General features: G+C 32.5%; 2 protein-coding genes across 6 annotated transcripts in view; both read left to right on the top strand.

Annotated features, from left to right (window-relative positions):
• Positions 1–5,742, top strand: part of lrriq1 (leucine-rich repeats and IQ motif containing 1) — a 51,758-nt gene extending 46,016 nt beyond the window's left edge. For 3 of the 5 annotated variants that reach the window (XM_088647210.1, XM_088647209.1, XM_088647208.1), the window contains one exon: positions 4,278–5,740. In XM_088647210.1, the coding sequence (XP_088503336.1) occupies positions 4,278–4,411 (134 nt within the window). In that variant the 3' untranslated portion in view covers positions 4,412–5,740. Of the gene's footprint in view, positions 1–4,277 lie in introns of all 5 variants that reach the window. The other 2 variants (XM_088647211.1, XM_088647212.1) reach the window with 2 other exon arrangements.
• An 8,819-nt stretch (positions 5,743–14,561) lies between these two features.
• alx1 (ALX homeobox 1) lies at positions 14,562–20,071 on the top strand. The gene is made up of 4 exons (XM_088647207.1): positions 14,562–14,957; positions 16,536–16,840; positions 17,291–17,419; positions 19,205–20,071. The coding sequence occupies exons 1-4, from the start codon at positions 14,732–14,734 to the stop codon at positions 19,523–19,525; spliced, it is 981 nt and encodes a 326-aa protein (XP_088503333.1). The 5' UTR covers positions 14,562–14,731; the 3' UTR covers positions 19,526–20,071.
• Positions 20,072–21,443: the final 1,372 nt, after the last annotated feature.

Genomic DNA, 21,443 nt, shown 5'->3' with positions numbered 1-21,443 from the left:
GTCCTTCAAGTCTTCATACAGTACAGGTTTATTAAATTTAATATACAGTATATATAGTTTTCTGTTTGATTTTTTATGTTCACTTTATATTACAGCTGATCAATCTTAGATTTAACAACATCTTGTATATAATTGTAATATGTAAAACACATACAATACTACAATATGAATTTTGTGATTGTAGTATAGATTATACTATACAGTAGGTAGTATAGTGTGTTAAAAATAACACATTGAATACTCCATACTACTTTTTGCAAACATCTTACACTTATTCACATTTATCTTTGAAATATTTGTCAGTTATTCTATCAGTTGTGAATTTTCATATGGTTTTATATTCTAAGTATTTTTCATTTTGATATACATTATGCACAAAGACATGCTGTTATTATCACTATAACCTGTGAATACTTATAAAGTATGAATGTTAAAAATGACATAGAATTGAACCTGATACATTTTAAACATGTACAAAATTAAACTGTGATGAAAATAAATATTGGCATTAATTGTTACTGCTAAGGTTCACAACTTTTAGCTTTGTTGTTCTGGAGAATGTTCTAATACTATGTAACAAAATACAAAAAAGACTACAGTAATCTAATAATACCACATTTACTATTTAATAATGCATACAATATCAGTTCTTTTGCTCGTTGGAGGTAAAAAAGGTCATACAGAGGACATCACAATGAGGATTTGCTTCAGCAGGAAATGGCAAAAGGCCCGTTTAAAAGAAAGACTATCCTTCTGTCAAAGGTTTTCCTTGGGGTCTTGTGTGACAAAGATGCTACACATGGAGAGGGCCAAGAAGGGCAATGAAGTGACTAGATTAAACAAGTTCTTAAAAAGCGTATCACAATAGAAGAAAACACTGTTCACATTAACAAGGACAAATAAGATTTTGATGATGATTGAAATGAAATCCACGAGGAAAGCAACTAACTTCGTGAGAAACAAGCAATTTATCTTTGCAGTGAAAGAATACTTTTTTCCTAAAAAGTAATCTTCTTAAGATCAAAGTTAATTACACAGCAGGCTGATTAATACCGTGTCTAAGAATTTGTGGTTTCTGTATATACAATAAGAAGATAAAATGGCAAAAATAAAATAAATTCTAGTTCTAATAGCTCCCTTAGCTTTTTTTCTCATTATAGTATCCAGGTTGCCATAACATATTCTATATATGTATATTCATAAACATATTATTTTTGCCATTTTGTGTACATACTATGTAAAACATTTGTCAGTTCTTCTAGATCTATTCATTTAGAAGAAGGTTTAAAAAATTGTGAGAGCTCTCTGTTGGTCATTTTAAATGCACGTATTTACCAAGCTTAGGAACACTAATGCTAAAATTAAATCAGTAGGTTTGGGACCTTACGAAGTTTATGTATGTATTTGAGTTACAAAAATCTCCAAGATTAAGATATTCTGTTAATTGTGCTTAAGGGCACAAGAGATGTTATTCATATACTGTTAACTACTGTACACCTTCCAGTAGTCACTCAGGACAATGGTAATGCCAGCTTACTGGAAAATTACTAATGGCTGTCTAGAAAAAGCCAAGTCAATTAAAGACCAATACATCCTACTTCTTTTATATGTATTATAAATTAGAAGCTTTAGAATAGGTAAATCTTGTTTATCTGTGTTACTGTGAGTTCTTTGAAATAGCAACACAGGTAATCCTTAAAAACTGAATAGATAGTATGGATTATTTAGATTTTAAAATGTTTCCTTGTAAAAGATAATCAAACTTAAAATTGTAAGCATCCAAGTAAATATTGTGTATTTTGACAACTCGAAAACTGTTCAATATGTGTGAGCGCTCATGTTGGGGTGAAGTAAGTTAGTGGAGAAGTACTGGGGTCTGTATTAGGACCACTGCTGTTCCTAATTTATAGCAAGTCTAGATTTTGGTGACACAAAAGACATTCCAAAGAAAATTAAAAAAATTATTCAGATAAAACTTAAACCTAGGCAAAAATCCTGCAGACGATGTTTATTGCAGTGCATAAGTGCATAACATAGCGATATTGCCTCACAGATTTTGAGACCTATTTTCAATTCCTTCAGTATGGAACTTGTACTGTATGTTCTTCACTTGTGCTCATATGTATGAGCTGTATGTTTCCTCCAGGGCTCCTAAGCGGGGTGGGTTTTCCTCCCACAGTCGAGAGGCATGCTGTCCAGGATAATTGGTGTTTGTAATTTGCCCCTGGTACATGTGTGTGAGTGAACGTGCAATGTACTGTGATCCCATCTAGGGACAGTCCTACCTTACACCCTGTAACAGCTCTAGTTCACTGAGTCCCTTTAAAGACAAAGTAATAACTGAAAATGGATAAGTACATGTAATATAGGAAACATCATACTTGAAAAAACTACTTATGAAAAAAACCTAGGTATTTATATTAACACAGTATTAATATCATCAAAACAGTGTGGGACAGTAATACAAAAGATAAGCATAATTTTAGAATAAATAGTATAAAGTGGAACATTTAAATCAAGTGATGTTACAGTAAAATCATACAATACACTCTTAAGAATGCTTTTAGAATATCGGTACAATTCTGTTCACCATGTTACTTAAACGGTATTGCTGCTCTGGAATCTTTGCCAGGCTTAAAGGAATGCTCTGACTGACAGGGTAACAGAACTGAATGTTTTTAGGCGTGAACAAAAAAGAATGAATAGGGTATATCTCTTGAATTCAAAATCATCAAGAGCATTGACAAAGCCAACCCAATGGACTTGTCAATGTTAAGAATCAGCAGTGAAGTATGAACCAGATGAAATAAGTCTGGTTATTTCCAGACTATTGTAAGTCTAGAAACTATGGGAAGGAGCATTTAACATTGATAATATTAAGTGTAGGAGGCACTTTTTTATACTATATACTGACAAGTTACTGTATGTTTTCCATGTTGATTGTACACTAAAAAGGCTGCATTAGATGCTCTAATCAATTAGCTGTTAGCAGCCAAATGTAACGTTTTTATCAAAGATTTCGCATTATGATACTTGCTGCTCACCGGGGCGTTTCTGTAAAATGCATTCAACCCCACATTTATATTTATTACTTACATGTACATGACAGTAACCATTTTGGCCAAGCTTACAGAGTTCCAGTGTTCTAAAGCTCCAAACATAATCTGAGTAAAATAACTGAAACAATGTGTTTGGTCATTGTGGGTAAGAGAATGTACAATAACTTTTAAATTATGAGGACTGCAAAAATAATACAAAAATGGTAGAATAGTTGTCTGCAAAATTAATCTTTTTAACCACAGCTGTAATTGTGTTCCTGGCATACAACACTATACATTAAATGAAAAATGAAATAGTATTCTTCCCAGTCAGTTTTTTAATGAAATTTGTAAGTAATAGAGTAGTGTTTACAGTACTTAATGAAACATAACTTTGAGATCATGCAGGTACAGTAGTTCCCCAGTTTCTGGGCAATTACAGTATATAACCTGTAACATGTGCCACCTCCAACACACAATCAGCCTCATACAATTTCTTGCATTAGGAATTTGTCTTTTTGCATACCCCAGCTTGCTCTCCATGCGACACACAGGCAGGGAGAGAGAAGCTTGGGGTCAGTGCACCGGGTCAGCAATTTATACGGTGCCCCTGGAGCAGTTGGGGTTAAGGGCCTTGCTCAGGGGCCCAACGGAGTAGGACTCCTCTGCTGGCTATGGGATTTGAACTGGCAACCTTCTAGCCACAGGCACAGATCCTTAGCCACAGAGCCACCACTCAGCTCAATCACATACCATTTTTACCCACAATAAGCTAAAACCATTTGTGTGCATGTGTATGTAAAGCTGTGTGTGAATAACACTTTCTTAATCACATTCACAGAAGTATTGACAGTATTAAAAAGAATCTGAATCTTCCAAAACTAGAAAGTCTTCCATTAAACTCAATATTAATGTAGAATATCTATTATTGTTTGCTTTTTCAATTCCTATCAAGATATATTGTTTTGTCAAACTGTTGTGCATGTAACTTAATTAATGCTGCATATTATTTTTATACCTTGCATATTTATTTTTTTTTTTCATTAATGAATAGAACAGATTCTGCAACTTGGCAGAATGCAGTTATTTATTATTAGTAGTACACTGTTAGTATATTTCTAAGGATATAAACTGTACTTTTTCACCCATTGATAAAAAGATAAAAATGTTTGTCATTGATGTTACCTCACCTTATTCTGAAAATGAAAATCATGTTTGCATTTTTTTTTTATTTTACAGCGAATAAAGTACCAGTTCCTGTAAGGGTTGAATCTGCTCCATCAAAAAAAGAACGTATTTCATTTCGGGACAATCCTGTTCAGCTGAGTACTGGATGGGGAGGAGGAAAGAAGAGGACCAGAATGTGTAAATAATATTTATATCACATGCCAATGTAACAAACCAATCATTATATTTCTTTCACCTTTTCTGTATTCTGTTTAGTCTAAATACTGTATATTGAATTATATTAATTTTATTTCAATTCTGTAAAGAGCATGTTTGTATCTCATTGAAGTGTTTATTGATTATATTCATTATTGTACTCACTGGTTCTATTTTTGTGTTTAGTGTTTTCATACTATGCATATTTTCCTAGAAAGCTAGTTTGGGGAGGGGAATTAAGAATTGAAACACAGGAACCTGTATAAAATGAATGTAGAGAAAATACTACAATTTAAGATAAAATATCTTAACATTATTAAGATAACATCATTCTAATATATTCATTTAAGTACCATTAACTTAAACATGCATTGGTCCTTGAAATGTGACAAACTTTTAAAAAAAATATATAATGATCTTATTGCTACTATGAACAATAGGTTTATTTTTAAAATTCATTTTAATAGATTCACTTATCACAATATCACTTTTTAGATTTTAGATTTTAATCCGACTCTAAATTGGTAGAACAGACAAACAGTGCCATTGCAATTTTGTTTTTGTATTTTTACAAGAAAAGACTTATATGCCTCATTGTTTTAAAACCAGTTAAAATTATGTTTTTAGATGAATAGACAAATTCTTTTTTTTTACCATGACAAATATTGTAGGTTTATTTGTTTATATATAATCTGAATTTGGATATTAAAAACTTGATACCCGAGAAAAGTTTGTCTACTTTCATGTCCTGTTAAAAAAAAGACAAAAAAATCATATTATACAGATTAATACATATTGTAACTTTCATTTACATTTGATATCTTTATAAAAGAGAGTTAACATACACAAAGATGATACGTTTTAGATAATCCTTATTTTGATTGGATATTTAGAATGCACTTTCATTATTCATATTCCTGCTTTTGTACTTTTCTTCCTTAAGATTTAATATGCATTAATTGAATAAGTGTAATTTTGGGATATACCCATACACATAACATCACAGTTAATTTTTGTCAACTGTATATGTATTGAAATATACCAAATAACAGATTGTATCTGTTATAGAGAAGGAGAAAATGAATTACTTTTCTCAACCTTCAGATTTATTAAAGCATCCTATCAATATTTTGTATTTTGTCATTCATACAATATGCTTATGTTATGCATTTTGAACATGTAAGAATAATATTTCTAAAAAAACTGCAAAACTGAAAAATTAATGTTTCCCTTCTTCATCTGTATTTTGATACTCTCTGTATGTTTAAGTTTCTAAATTAAAGACATAAAAATGCACAGAAATATGTTATTAGATTTTATGGTGGCAAATTTGTTTGGGCTTGAAAAGCTATTAAATGTGAAAAATATTTGTATGCTTTATTATTTGAAAACATATAGTGAGATCAAATATTTGTGTCCTGTGAATAAGTCTATATAACACTATACATTTTATATTTCATATCTACTTTCATATCTACTCACAAAGTGAAATGCAGATTTAACATTTTTCCTACTCTCTTTATTAGTATGCACAAGTGGTTTTCTTGTGTTATTATTTAAAGGTGTTTTAAGTATAAGGTTCTAAAATAACAGATGTTTTCACATGGAAAATGTCATAGTATAAATTATGAGATACTTGCCTTTCCAAAAGGGTGCTCCTTTGAATAATAACTTTGCTTTTCCTATGGGGACAAATCTCTTCTGGATTCTCTTTATACAGTTAAGGTTATAAATGAAACTAAACTATATTCACATCCCCTTGCTTTTGAATCCAGAGGATGTGAAATCACTCATCTAAAGTATGAACATTAAATACAATTTCAAGAAAAATGCCAGTCAGCACTAGATTTGGAAAACCAAAATCTTTGGCAGTCTTTGACACAGGAGATATGCATTTGTGTTACTTTTTGTTACATTTTCCTTGAATGAATTGCTTTGTCAGAAGTCTCACAGAAGCTTTCCATGTTTCTAGATACTGATCCTCAAATCTTGCAGAAAGTTAACTTTGACATGGAGTCAAAATGAATTCTCGTTCTTTGCTACTATTTCCTGGCTGCTGGCAATTCATTCAATGTAAAATATACTAAGCAGTGATCAGCCATCAAAAGATGAGAGACATATTTAATTTGCCATGTTTTAAACCAGAATTTTTATCCAGGTATACACTATATGAAAGCCTACAGTGATTGTAAAGATTTTGTTTTCTTTCAACTTTTGAAACTGCTTGAGCTTGAAGACCTGGCAGCGTAACAACTCATACTCAGCAGTTATACCAAAGGGGATAAATAACCTATTAAATACAGTACGTGAGAAAAACTGGGGTCATACAGATGCAGCCATCTAGAATGCGCAAGATGTTAGTGACTGTTTTTATTTTTTCGATAATCTGATTTTGGACTGTACTACACTGTAAAACTGCCAGGTGGCACAGTGAATCCAGTACTGCAGCTGTATATTTTTTGTCAGACAAATCAGTACATTATAAAATGTGTATTAACCTATTAGTGCACTCCTGCACTAATCATTCTGTAGCATATTAGCAACATTTTTGTTAAATACAATGATTACATTGTTGAGACAGGACACTTTTTAAAAAAAGCTCCAGCTTTCCAGAGGTCATTACCACCTGGAAGGAATGAGCCCTTAAACATCATGCAGTGAACTGGAGTCAGGTGATGTTCATCTGGAAGACGACATTTTATTGAAAATGTGAGATAGAAAATAGTATACAGAAAAACTTAAAAGATTTTTACTGAGAGACATTGACACAGACAATCACTGTTTTTCAGCTCGATGATGAACTTCATGGTGCAAGTAGGCTATTTTATTTTATAATGATGATGCTAGTCTGTGATATCAAGCAATAGGGGAGGGTGATCGACAAAAATATTATATACTGTACTGCACAAAAGTCACTTTCTTTCACAATAGCTGGTATCTTTGTATATGCAGATCCAACAGTGTATCAGGAGTAAACTGTCTCCTCACTACACTGATACTATGTTTAGTTGTTAATTGACCAAATGGTTTTTAAATAGCAGAAGTTAATGTAATGGGCTCCATATCATCAATGAAGAAAAATCAATGGTGGGCAACTATTTCTGTTTCTTGAAAATATAGCATATTTTATATGTAGTTCAGTTGGGTAGCTGTGTCAGCATGCATAGGTTGAAAAGGAACAAGTAATAGATTTATTCCATACTCGGCAGTGGAGACTTCTTTGGGTTTAAGCAACATATTTTATATATAAATATATAAAATACATAGCCTAGCTATCATATTAAAATGTTTTTTTCTAAAAAGGGGATTACAGTACAAGCCACGAATGGAGCCTGGATTGGACCTCTGTTTTTTAATGTGCCTCGTTTCAGGGAAATTCACAGAAAACAATGAATTTCATGGAGTGACTATAAACTAATAAAAAAAAACATGAAGTAATATCCATAGATATCCACACTGTACATCAACTATAGTATTAGCAACATTTTCACAGAATGTACTAGTAGATGCCATTACTCACACCACTGTTGCAAGCAATCATTAAAATTATATTAAAATGTTTGAGGAGTGCATACAGTACCCCAACAGCAAATTGCAATATTAACAATTTAAATATATTGATTTAAATCTTGTTCAGATTTCTATCAGATACTGTACAATGCAACACAACAAAGTTACCCAAATTACTGCTCAAAACCTATATTTTAATATGGCCACTTTTTGTTTTTTACATGTTTATTTGCTTTTACAACTGATATTTTAAAGCCACTAAGTAAAAATTATTCTTTATAATCCAAATCTAAAATATATATTTTTTATTCTATAGTTACTATTCATACACAATTACTAATAGTTTTGTATACTCCATGCAATTAAAAAATATCAATTGGAGTTGTAGCAACATGGTGATGTTAGCTACATTCTCAGTCTCTTTGTTAGTTGCAGCATGGAAAAACATCTCTATTTTAGTCCTGAAACTTAGTAACTTTTAAGTATTGTTGTGATGACTCATATTTTAAAAATTATTTTAATTAAAATTCAATAATCAATGGATTTGCAAAAGACTCAACGACTCATTGCTGAAATAAGCCAATTAATTATATTTTAATTAATACATTTTATCCATATACCCAATCCCAGAACCGGATTCTGTTTTGAGAAAAATCTGAAATGATCAAAAACAAATGAGAGAATAATATACACTGTAAGACAGACTTGCAAAGTAAGTGGTATAAATACAGGTTAATCATAAGTATATTATTTACTATATTAAAAAAAAACATATAAAGCTAAACTCACGATTAGTCATACCACTAGTTAAATGTTGGCACATACTTACTGTAGGTCTAAGGGGAACCTACTTACGACTACATGAACCATAACACATACAGCTCTGGCAATTTTGTCTTGCAACTGAACTGCCTCACAAATGAATCAAAACTTGGTAAATTTCACAAACAAACCTCCTTTCAATATGAACCTCACAAGTTGCTGTGATAATTCTTCTACCTATGCCATATCATTAACTTCTTGGAAAAATGCAGTCTCTTACGCAAACTGCTCTTGTGCAAGGATTATTTCACCACTTAACTTCAAACATCGTGTGTTCACTGAAGTGGCAATGCAATTAAAATACAGTGAAATAGAGTTTGTGCGTAAACCAGGAAGGTGGCTTGACCACCATTTTGTTCTTTTCTCAATACTCATCTAGTACCACGATCTGCTCCTGAGCAAAAACTGTTAGGTTGTTTTTATTCTAAACATGGTAGGTACAGTATGATTTTAGTGACATTACACTTTATATATGGCTAAATCGGGTTCCTGCATTCCCTTTGACTATCATTCTGTTTGCAGTCTTCAGAATACCATCTGTTTTGTCTTGGTAACCATTGCACTGGTCAACCTGACATTTGGCAGGTTTCATTACATTGAGACCTGATAATGAGTTTCACCTCATAACACTTTATACACCCACATCCAGTAATCACCTGCTTGGAGAAATGCAACCAACCTGTAATTCTAACTGTTGCTCTTCAACATTCTTGTGGTCACAGAATTACAAAATTTGTAGGTATCATTCTGGTTTTCCTTTTCATCAGTCTCTTACTGTGACTCACACTATTCATGTACAGTAAGTGGGTTGGGATGTGCTTTAAGTGGCTTGGAGTTTCCTAGTTTCCTTGTGCAATTTACTGTATGCTGTGCCTTTTCACATATTATTGGGCCTTGAATTCAACCATTTATTCTAAATGCAGGTTTGGAAAAAATACTACTCTTAATGCTCAGCAAAAATAAAACACTGCCTGTATTTGTAGCCCTCTTATCACTGAGTACCATATGGACATTTTTATTCAAGTTTTTTATTGCTTTTTAAGAATTAGCTTAGAGAAATTTCAAACGATTTCAGTTTCCAAACTAATGTCAACTGCACTTTGGGTTGATGGAATTTTTCATGCCAGAATACATTACAACTCTTGAAGGAATTGAAGTATGACAGAGGTTTATTATTGTTTTAATTACTTCAGTAACTGTGAGGCATATGCACATAAACATTTACTGACATATTTGATGAAGCCCTGACTTTTAACAAACTCGATCATATGGCTCTTACTTCTTAGAAAAGAAATAATAAAGCATGAATCAGCTGTTCAATTGTTTATATATAGTCAGATTTAAAAGAAAAACAGCTCCTTTGATAGCAAGTGTTTTGAGGGATTTAAATTTGATGACTATTGTAGTAAAAACGATAAGACTTAGCTATAGTAATATTCATTTAAACACATAAATTAAATATATAAATTACATAATGCCTATTGTGGTAATCCCCATAATTATTATATCTTAAAATTCACAAAATGTAACACTATAGCCTTTTCGTTATTGAAAATATGTGGAAAATATAACAACAATCTTGGCTACCCATTCATTTTCAGACTTGTTAATTACCTAAAATTAATTTGAAGAACACCTGCTGTATCAAAACTACAAATTAAGTACAAAATGTAAGTCCAATTTTTAAAATAGATATCAGTATTTACTGGTTATTTTCAAAATTGACATAAAAAGGAGAATTTGACATACTGTAAATGGAGAACCTTGACATTTGTATATGATATGTACAGTATAGAGTACAATATATCCAAGTCACATAATAAGAACTATAATAAATCAGATTATAAGAACAGGTGAAGATCAGAGAAAGTCTCTGCTGATGGTTGTGACACTAACAAAATAATCTATGGACCTTGGAAGAGGAGCATTCTAAGGGATATTGATAGATGCTCATGGGTAATCTCTAAGGCATTTTATCTTATGATGTCATCTATAAACATTTTTGCAGTTTTCAGAATTGTCATTGAGATGTACAGTAGCGGTTGAGGTAGAAGTTTGAGTAGAGGTTTCAGTGATAACTCCAGTCATATCTGAAAACATAGACTCCTACATCCAAAAGTGCTCAGTTAAAGAACACTCCCAAAACATGTAGGCAAGTACTGACTAGTACTGGCAGTCTCCATCTTAAACAAGACTACTATCCAACTTGGAAGCAGATTGATTTCATATAAGAAAAGAGTTATCTAGAATGGCATGCAGTGGTTAGCACTACTGCCTCGCAGCACTGGATGTTCATTTCCAGACCTAGTGTGCTATCTGCGCAGTTTGTACAGTATGTTCTCCCCATGTTTGCATGGGTTTTCTCGGTCTTTGATTTCCTCCCATAATCCAAAGGCATACTGGTAGATTGGTTAGCTTTTGGGAAAATTGTCCCTGGTATGAGTGTGTGCGTATCTGTCTCTGTGTGTGCTATACGACGGACTGGAGTCTCATCCAAGGTGAATCTGCCTTGCTCCCATTGTTTGTAGAGATAGGGTCTGGCTCCCCCATGATGCTGTATTAAATGAAGCAGTAAGAAAACAGACAAATGGAAGAGTTATCTATGGCAGAAAAACAAAAGAAATGCTAACCTTGTTCACACGAAATGTAAATACTTTATTATTTTGAATACAGCATAAGATGACACCGGAAGGCATTCTATTTGCTGTGCCCATATTTCTTCAGTGCTGTGTATGGTCCAGCATAAACAGGGATTTCAAAAATGATTCAGTCTTGACATCTATTTACTTTGCTTGGTTTCTTGATCTCTCTTGGTTCTGTCAAATGGCCAATAATCTAAGCACTGAAACCCAGAGTAAATGTACTGTTTATCAGCATTGGCTGCAAAACTAATCATCCAAGGATGATGATGTTGTTGTTGTTGATGATGTTCATGATGATGATAATAATAATACAGTATGCTTTCATGATGTCTGTACTTGTCTAAGCCTGCACACCTTATAACCCTATAACCAATTTAATAATTAGATCCTTGACAAATCTGAATCAATGTCTCTTTCAGTCTCAATATATTATTTAACAAAAGAGGAAACATAGTATAGACTCTAATCACATGTTGCTTCAGTATTGAAGTTGTATTCTGAGATGGTTTATTAAAGAGGATTTTGTTCAAATACAGTGTTTGCATTATTATAATTACATACAATTATTTTAAGAAAGCATAAAGGTATAACATTACAATCCATATTCAGCTTTTGTGGTCATTATGCATATATAAATATTTACAAACCTTATACTTCAATGACAGAATGTGAATATATCAGTGTTGGGAAGTTTACATCACATCTTTGAAAATAAATTTGTTGAAAGTATTTGATTACATATATTTGACAATCACAAAAATTAAATTTGACTACAACCCGTATTAATCCTGATCCTGTTACTATATACAACAAAAATATGATGAAAAAGATCTTGAAAAGAAAGTGTCCAAGCCTAAAACTAGCAGATTTTAGATAACCAATTTAAATTTGGTTGTAATTCTACAAAGTAGTGCTTGTTGTTTTTTTTCCCAGACCTTAATGTATAATATTACTGAAAACTTGCTGATAATTTTTGTTATCCTTCCACTGATTTGCTGTAGGTTTTTCTCTAATTTGTACATGCCCAAAACCACTGTGAGTATTTGCTGGTCTTGTATCCTTGGTAGAGCAAGCAGTGGTTCGTGAGTATAGTATGAACACTTCAACGTGGTTTTTCTAGAAAGGCCATGGTTTCAAACTATATCTTAAGTTATGCTGTTCTAAAATCCCATGGATACTGGATATCTACTGGTGTCTGTACCCAGAGGAAATCACAAGGCAGGTGAGGTTTACTTAAAAATTATAATTGTATCTAACGATTTCTGTTTTCTTGTCTTTATTTCTTTGTAAGTTGAATGGGTGGTGTATTCTGTTCTTATTCCCATTATACAGTACGTGGATTGATTGACGAGTTCACTGAGTTATTGATTCAGTAAATTTTATCTAGGGTATGGTATGCATTCAAGTGCTGCGCGTATTTGTTTAAGATGTTTTGGTCATTGAATGCCTTTTACCTCTATTGTTCAAATATTATGAATATTAAAGCAAATAAATTCATCAACATAAAACATAACTATAAAATGTATATATTACGTCTGTGTTTTAAACGATTGATGTAAAATATTATTTCTAGGCTACTTTTGTTTAATGGAAATACGAGTGATTTTTTGGTTCCGCGTTATTTCAAGTTTGTGGCAAACTTTTAAAGTTCCATGGATTCTTGGTGAAATTTAATTAACATTGTTGACTATTGGAACACGAAACAAGCTCAACTGATGTCAATAACAATTTTAGCTTTAACCTCAATGGTTCGTCTTGAAACATTTATTTGCTTTTTGCTTTTACTTAGACAACATAATTGTTTTTAAAAAGAAAATCTACTATCCGGTCTGTGCTTGCGAGTCAGTGTTTTAAATGAACCATTTATGTAAATTTACTGTATATGTTAAGAAAAGACATAAAGCGCGTTCCAGAAAATCGTTTCGTTTAACTTCAACTTTAAAGTTATTGAGCTTAACCGTATAAATGAAGCGCTGGATAAAACTGACAAAAGTGCCGACATGCAGTATCATGGATTAATCTTTTTTAAAGATAGGCAACAGGTTCCGTACATGATGCCATTATTATTATTCTTGTTTTTGTTGTTGTTGTCGTTAAAAAAAAACATTTGTTTTATAGTTTACAGTCACTTCAGATCAACAAAACTAACAAATTAAAGTAGAAGAACGTTTTGTTTATAAAATTGTATTTTATAGAAATGGAAAACTATTTTAAGAATATAATTACATTTGCTAAATTATAAAATAAAATGTTGCGCTCTTCCTGAATACAAAGGTTTCACCATTTTTTCCCTATGTTTTTTACACAAATTAAATTAGCGGGGAGTTCTTGTTTTTCGGAATTTTTTGAATAAAAACCGGCCGTGCACTCAAAATAAACCACTGTTGTAAAACGAGGAATCGCTGTGATGATTATAAAATTATTATTTGCTAAGCGTACACCCAAACAACCATGGTGGTACAATACAGTAACATAAACGAAATCATTAATAAAATAAATGGGGCGATTACAAAGTGGTCGAGCCAAGACGTTTCTGTCAAACACATGCAATAGTTATAATTCTAGGTATACAGATACTGTGCATACAGTATATAGTATACCGTAATGTCAATTCTTTGGATCTGTATACATTTTTACAGTAAGCATCTTACTGTGTGTGCAATTAGCAAATTACATTATCTGTCTTGAGAATGTAAAACATAATTCAACATCTCCCAAAGGTCTTATTTGAAGTAAAAGTTAATGTCTGCAAACTACTTGAAAGGTCTACATGAATAAAACATGTATTTTTAAATCATGAAACAAGCTGGTCTTTTTTACATTCAGAAAGTGTGTGGTTATATTTAAATTAATACCGTTCCCTGTGACTTGTGGTATGGTTTAGATTATTTGGATAATGTAAATGTTGTGTTTCAATTAGCTTTCGACTTTTCAAAATCTCCAATCAATTAGCAAGGCTATTCATTACGAGGAGTTCATAAATCATCACACGTTTTTTTACATGGAATGTCACAACATATGTTGCAAATGAAAGTCAATTTAATAGTTCCTTTTATTTCAAATCGTTTTACTATCACTTAAGTCCTGTTTAGCTTGGATTTGGTGTCTGGGAGGAGTCTTAACTTTTCCATATTCATTAGAAGTTGGGAGGCTACTTTAGGGAATGCGTTGGGCTTCGTGATATAAAAAGAAGCCTCAGTTTACAGCGAGACAAGACAAATTAACCACCTTTGCAAACAAAAGATCTGGGAGACATATTGCCGTTATAAAAACTTAAACAGAACATTTATCTCATGCGCCAAGTTATCGAGCATCGGGAAAGCAGTAGGCCAATAGATGATTATGGAATATATGAATGAGAAGTTTTCTATGAAGAGCCAAGCGGTTAAAGGCAATGATTTCTACATTGGATCGGGAGGCACGCTGGATCAAGTTATGGAAAGCTTAGAGAGTGTACAGTTCTATAACAAGACCTCACTCAAATGCGGGCAGGCCTTTAATCTTCAGAACAATGATCACCAAGGACGACTCGAAAGATCATCACCTTGTAAGGACCAAAACGGTGAGACACTCGCTTTCATTATCAGTGTATCCAATCAGACGTAAGATTGGTGGTAAACTGTTTGAAGAAGTATTTTTTTCAAACTTCTTATTATTTTTGTTTTATAATTATTAGTAAGAAATCTTTTCAACTTAATTTTTCTATGACTTTTAATTTATGTTTATTTTGTACAGCAGGTCATTTACTGTATGCGTTTCTATTCAGCTTTATAACTGTTATGCATGTTAACATCAAAGCACAATAATTTTGTTCTACTCCCCTTAATTGTTTTGGAGGCAATATTCCAGGGATAAAATGTTTTTTTTCTTGCATGCTATTTACAAAGAACAATACACTATTCATATTTCCAAACCAGTACAATTTGTTATGGTCATCAAGTGAATATGTGATGCAGTTACCATACTAGATTTTTTTTTTTACTTGAGTACAGTATATACAGTATAGTTGTTTATTTATGTAACACTTGATGCGCATTGATAGACCTTGTTTAAGGCCTTCAGATACAGTATGTGTTTTACCATGTTTTATTAAATGATGTATTATACTGTAAGCGTTACTGAAATTAAGATTGCAGTGAAATTAATTAAACCGTACTCTAATTAAATATGTAGTAATAGCACAATATTTGACATACACTTTGTATAAATATTTGTATAATTTTAAATCATAAATATGAAGTGATACCAGGTATTTAATACCTGGTTTGCATTACAACTGGTGACACTTCACCAAATATGTACTGTATACCTAGGACAATATTTTCAGAATATTCCTGCATTTCAAAGCAAAACTGTGGGACAGGGATCAATCAATTAATGTCATTAATGATTAATTAAATAAGCAGCCCTTTCATTCAGGAAGTTAATTTAACTGTCGTTTACTTCTCAAACTTAATTTAGATACAACATAAGAAGGCGTCTTAACTGCAGTAACACGCAACAAGAAAACCTCTCTGAAACATGAGTTACACAAGATTTCAAAAGGCTCTGACGTTCTGTTTATGGAAAGGGTTTAAATACTTTAGCTACTCTTTGAAATAGCAAGGCTTTCTCAAGGCACGAATGCACAAAATAAAAAAGGGCGAAAGATTTTTTTTTCTTTTTGATGGATTTTAGGAGTGTTTCGTTTTGTCATTTTTGTTTTACCAAGTTCGGGAAAATCGCAGTTGTAATTTTCCTTTGTAATTCAATGTAAAACGTCTTACAGACTTTGACTTCCTGTAACATGTAAAATGTAAGTGGATTTATACAAGTATGCTTACAAGTACATGAACAATGTTTATTGCTTCCTCTCAGACCCAGGGTCTCACGGCATCTGTCAGGACCTAATGAAATATGCATCTACCAGGTTACTGTATACGGGATCAAATATTCTTATATTGCCGATTCCCCCCTGAAGATTTTTGTGTTTTCCTGTCACTTTACTAATTCTGTGGATATTGTACTTTGTTGTATCAGTTGTACTTTGATTAAACATGTTTATTAGCATTCATAATTTAGCATTATTTTCTTAATAAAAAGTAAAGAGAAAAATGCGAATGCTTAATGGAACATTTCGAAATTTGTATTACTTTCTCAGCGAACTACGGAGTTCCTAAATCTGAGGAGGAAAGTCTCCACACAGATCTAGGAAGGTCAATGGAGAATTGCTGCAACCTGAGAGTATCACCGGCAACTCAGGGCCAGGAGAAACCTGACTTGGACGACATCAACGAGAAGTGCGACAGCAACGTGTCCAGCAGCAAAAAGAGGCGGCATAGAACAACATTTACTAGCATACAGCTGGAAGAACTCGAAAAGGTTTTCCAGAAAACTCACTATCCAGATGTTTACGTGAGGGAACAGCTGGCGATGAGAACAGAACTCACAGAAGCTAGAGTACAGGTGACCTGAGTTAGCGTCTTTTACAGATAACGAAGATAATAATTGTCGATGTAACTAATAATTTCAACATTTAGACTATAGAGTATGGAGGATTGCGTTTTTGAAGACGTTTCTTCTGGTTTCTCTTGCTAAATTTAATTTTTCTTCTGTTTTGCGGTTTACAAATCAAAAAATTACATAGGTCTAATGCAAAAAAAAAAGACCCAACAACTAATAAAATAGTCAAAACATTCTGGGAACATTTTGTATATGTAAACTATAATTATATATGTAATGACGTTATACTGTCAGGAATAATTTAAACGATTAGGAATGGGTGATTTAAACACTTGAAGTGACATGCAGACTCTTTGAAAGCTGTGACAGCTGTGTATACAGTCCTATCGATGTTTTCATTCATTATATCGGTAAGATACATTGGTTTATTTTTAATTTTTTACTATTTTGTAGGTGTGGTTTCAGAACAGAAGAGCTAAATGGAGAAAAAGAGAGCGTTATGGCCAGATTCAACAAGCAAAAAGCCACTTCGCAGCTACCTACGACATATCGGTCTTGCCAAGGGCGGACAGTTACTCACAGGTACTGTAGGTTTTTTTTCCTATTCTTGGTTTTGTGTCAGTACCCTGGATATACTGTACCTTGCTGTAACAAGCAGGGTTTGTTTTAAAGGATAACAAACGTCAGTAATTGGTTTGTACGTGCGTGCTCTACTTGCTACTGTATGTTTTGCGATTTTTAATTTAATATTAATACCCTTTCAAATAAAACCACCATTGACAGGCTTTTGTTTGATATTTTAAGTGCCACTCAAACGCGAAATAAGCTGTTTAAATTCTTCCACGAAAGAATCTGTCAATGTAGCCAGCCTTGAATGAGTTTCTTTTCGTTGACTTATTAGGAGTTTATAATTAGTAAGATATCGAAAATGCGGTTTTTTGCTTCACCTAAATAATCGTTAACGTTTTCGGTATGCTCAGTTAAATGTTTATTTCGCCATCGGTAATTAATGGGAACAAATTATACCACAAGTGGAATATAAGCAGTTAAGGTATCATTTGTGTTACCGTATATTTTATTTCCATTAGCAACTCCCCTTATAAGCAAAATCTGAATTAAATCTCTGCAAACACAATGTACTAGAAAGTTAATTTGTCCGAAATCTGAAGCAGTTTAGTTATTTTCATTTTAGACAGCCGACGGCAGTTCTCAGTTTTGTCGAGAAAACAATTTATGAGTTTTCTTACTTTCTATGGAAGCACAGTATTATTTCTTATTTTCTATGTCACTATTTTATCGTATATCTTTAATTTATGACAAGAAGGGAGTGAGCAGTTGTGGTAAAAGTGCCTCTGAAGGTAATTTAGTCATTTTGCCTCACCCTTTTTGAATTCTTAAATTAAAAAAAAAGTAAGAAAGAGGATCTATTAAAAATCTATTATAAATGGAACTCATCAAAACATCATGAAATATTAATTTCTTACTAATAATACATACATTTTCTGATATGTTTTTTTTATCAGACCACATAAATGTTGTTCAAGACAAGATTTACCTCACATTTACAGGAATTTTAAAACTTAAGAATGTCTTTGAATCAAATAATTTATTTAGTGTTAGTATCTAGTATTAATGGATTGTATCCCATCTTTGGTTCAGAATCATTATTTGCTATTTTTGGCCTTGATTGGTCTTCAACAACCAGGACAGTGAGCTAAATTTAAATTCATAGTAAAAAATCCCTTTTAATTAATAAAAGTAGTTATAGGTCTACATGGAAAATGAAGATGTATTCAACTTATCTGATTTGACTTTACATTCATATTCAATCTCTAGGCCTGTTTTAATCTGTTATTCTCATTTGTTTTCTACATAAATACCAGCATAAACCCAAAGACCTGTGTTATTATTACTAACATTATTAAAACAATACTTTAACAGTAGACATTCTGTAAAATTCATTACTTTGCCTTTAAATGAAGTCAAATAATTGAAAATGTTCATAATATTAATCAGAAAATAGTTACCAGCTACAAAATATAGGTTCCTTTCAAATTGAAATGTCCTGTTGCAGAACCTAGACTCTCTACTGCATGTGTTACATATAAATAAAAACTTGCATATATTTCTGCATACATACAGTAGATTATTTTCATTGCAAAACATACATTGCTTTTTTGGTATCTGAGGATGGTTCATTGGTACTAACTGGAGGCACCATACAGTATATCCATTTCAATATAATATATTGAACTTTAAAGATAAAGAAGAAACACATGCCAACAATATAATAACATGAATTTCAAAATAAAATCTCCAATGTTTCTAGATGAAAATGTTAATAGATGCTTTGTTTATTCATCTCAGATTCAAAACAACTTGTGGACAGGACCAGCCCCGAGTGGTTCTGTGGTTTCTTCATGCATGATACCACGTGACTCTTCTCCCTGCATGTCCTCATACCCACATTCACCCCGGAATGACCATGGATATGTGGGATTTCCCAACCAGCAAAACCAATTTAGCCATGTTTCTCTCAACAACTTTTTTACTGACTCTTTACTCTCTACGACTCCTAATGGACATGCATTTGAAACAAAACCTGAGTTTGAGAGGAGATCCTCTAGTATAGCAGTTCTTCGAATGAAAGCAAAGGAGCACACAGCTAACATTTCATGGGCTATGTAAGAAATCAAGCCAAATGCTTTTCATTTATAATAATAATAATAATAATAATAATAATAATAATAATAATAATGCTTCATTTGTTTTAAACAGACATCAAACACACCAGACAGTAATTACTTGAGAAATTACTGTAGTAAAATGCTATTAATGCCAATTCAATTTTTTTTTTAAAACCACATAATGACATGATGTTTCTGAAACATTGGTGCTCTTTTAAAGCACCACTATTCCTACTATTAAGTTAAATAAAAATTTGGAGTTTTCCCCCTTGTATCTTGAAAGTGACTATGTAGACACAACAATTCAATAACTCCCTCAACTGATTCGATATTGTGTGCCATTCAAAGTCAATGCTGATGATTCAATTACACACAATTTTCAATGGTTGGGGTCACCAAGTTTTAAAAACTGGCATATTTAATTACATCTTTTGTTTGTTTTGCAGCAGAACTCTTTATTCTTATTTGTCTTTGCCTCGTTTTGTGCTAAAGCACAAAAAGAGTTTTGTTTTTTATTGTAAAATCAAATTAAAATGAACAAACTCTATTCATTTGTCTTGTCTTTTTCCATACACATTCCATGCTGTAAAATGTGCATTGTAGAACAAAGTGTAGATGCTGTTTTTGTGTGATACATAGTATACAGTGCCTTGCAAACATATTCACACCCTTCCTACGGTGCCCCTTTCTGTAAAATTATAAGTTTTAAAACTTAATATTTTACTCAAAACCTGAGTGCTCAAACTGAAGACTTCTTAGGGTAAGATAAGTTACAGTAAATGGCAGCAAAAGCTAAATAGAAAAAGTGAAATATGTTGATTTTGGAAGTATTCAGAATAGTGAACTTAATATCTGACAGAATCAGCAATTATAGCTGCACGCTTTATGGGTTAAGTCTGTAACAACTTTGCACATTATTTTTTTGTTCAAGCTTTCTCAGGTGATTTGGGAATCATTTATGCATGGCAGTTTTCAAGTCTTTTCACCAGTTCTCAATAAGATTCAAGTGAAAAGATTGAATGGGAAACTCCACCCATACAGTATATATTTACTTTCTTCTTCAGCCATTTCAGTGCAGCTTTGGCCTTGTTGAATCACTGTCTTATTGCAAGTCTTTACCGGTTTTCCATGGGTAATTAACTATAACCTTGCTATGCCCATTTTTCCTGTAATCAAAAGAAGAATTCTAAACCCTAGTGAGGAGACACATCCTCACACAATGCTGTTGGCACCAACATGATTAACTAAGGGATGGTGTTGACTGGATGTTTTACTACATTGTTTTCACTGGATGTAACATTTTTGCCTTTAACTCAAACTGTTCTAGTTTTGCGTTCTCTGACCACAAAACATTTTGTCACATTTGCACTATTAAATGCTTTGTTGAAACTTGTTTTCTTTGTTCAATACAGGCCAGCTTTGACTCAAGAACATTTTTTTCATTTTTCATCATATTTCATGAAATATGAAAAAGTTGCTCTTGGCTTCACAGTGGCATTGTTTAACATTCTCCTTGACAAGTAATTTGGAGGGACAGCTTGATCTAGGCGGTGTTGTAAGCGGGTGGTACAATACTTCCATGTTTTAGTGACTTCACCATGGTTAAAAAGATATTGAGGGTTTTACGCCATTCTTGTGGTCTGTGCCTATCTACAACTCTATGCTTAAGTTGTTTTCAAAGAACCTTGGTCTTCATGGTTGAATCTTTGAAGTTCATGAACTTTGCAGAATCATATGTATTAATTTTCCTGTGATCCTGTGAATGACTGTTATTATTGTGCGCAAAGGCAACTCAACTTATTACCTCTTCTGACTCATTAAGGTAATTATGTGCACATAAATGAACTTTTCCACAGCAAAGGGATTGAATGTTTATGCAATTATGGATTCCATTCTTCTTTTTGTTTAAATTCTTGCTT

The sequence above is a fragment of the Lepisosteus platostomus genome, chromosome 9 (genome assembly GCF_059453375.1).
Source record: "Lepisosteus platostomus isolate fLepPlt1 chromosome 9, fLepPlt1.hap1, whole genome shotgun sequence".
In the NCBI taxonomy this organism is placed as follows: Eukaryota; Metazoa; Chordata; class Actinopteri; order Semionotiformes; family Lepisosteidae; genus Lepisosteus; species Lepisosteus platostomus.
Note: the sequence above shows the minus strand (reverse complement) of the source record. Positions and strands in the feature narration are given on the sequence as shown.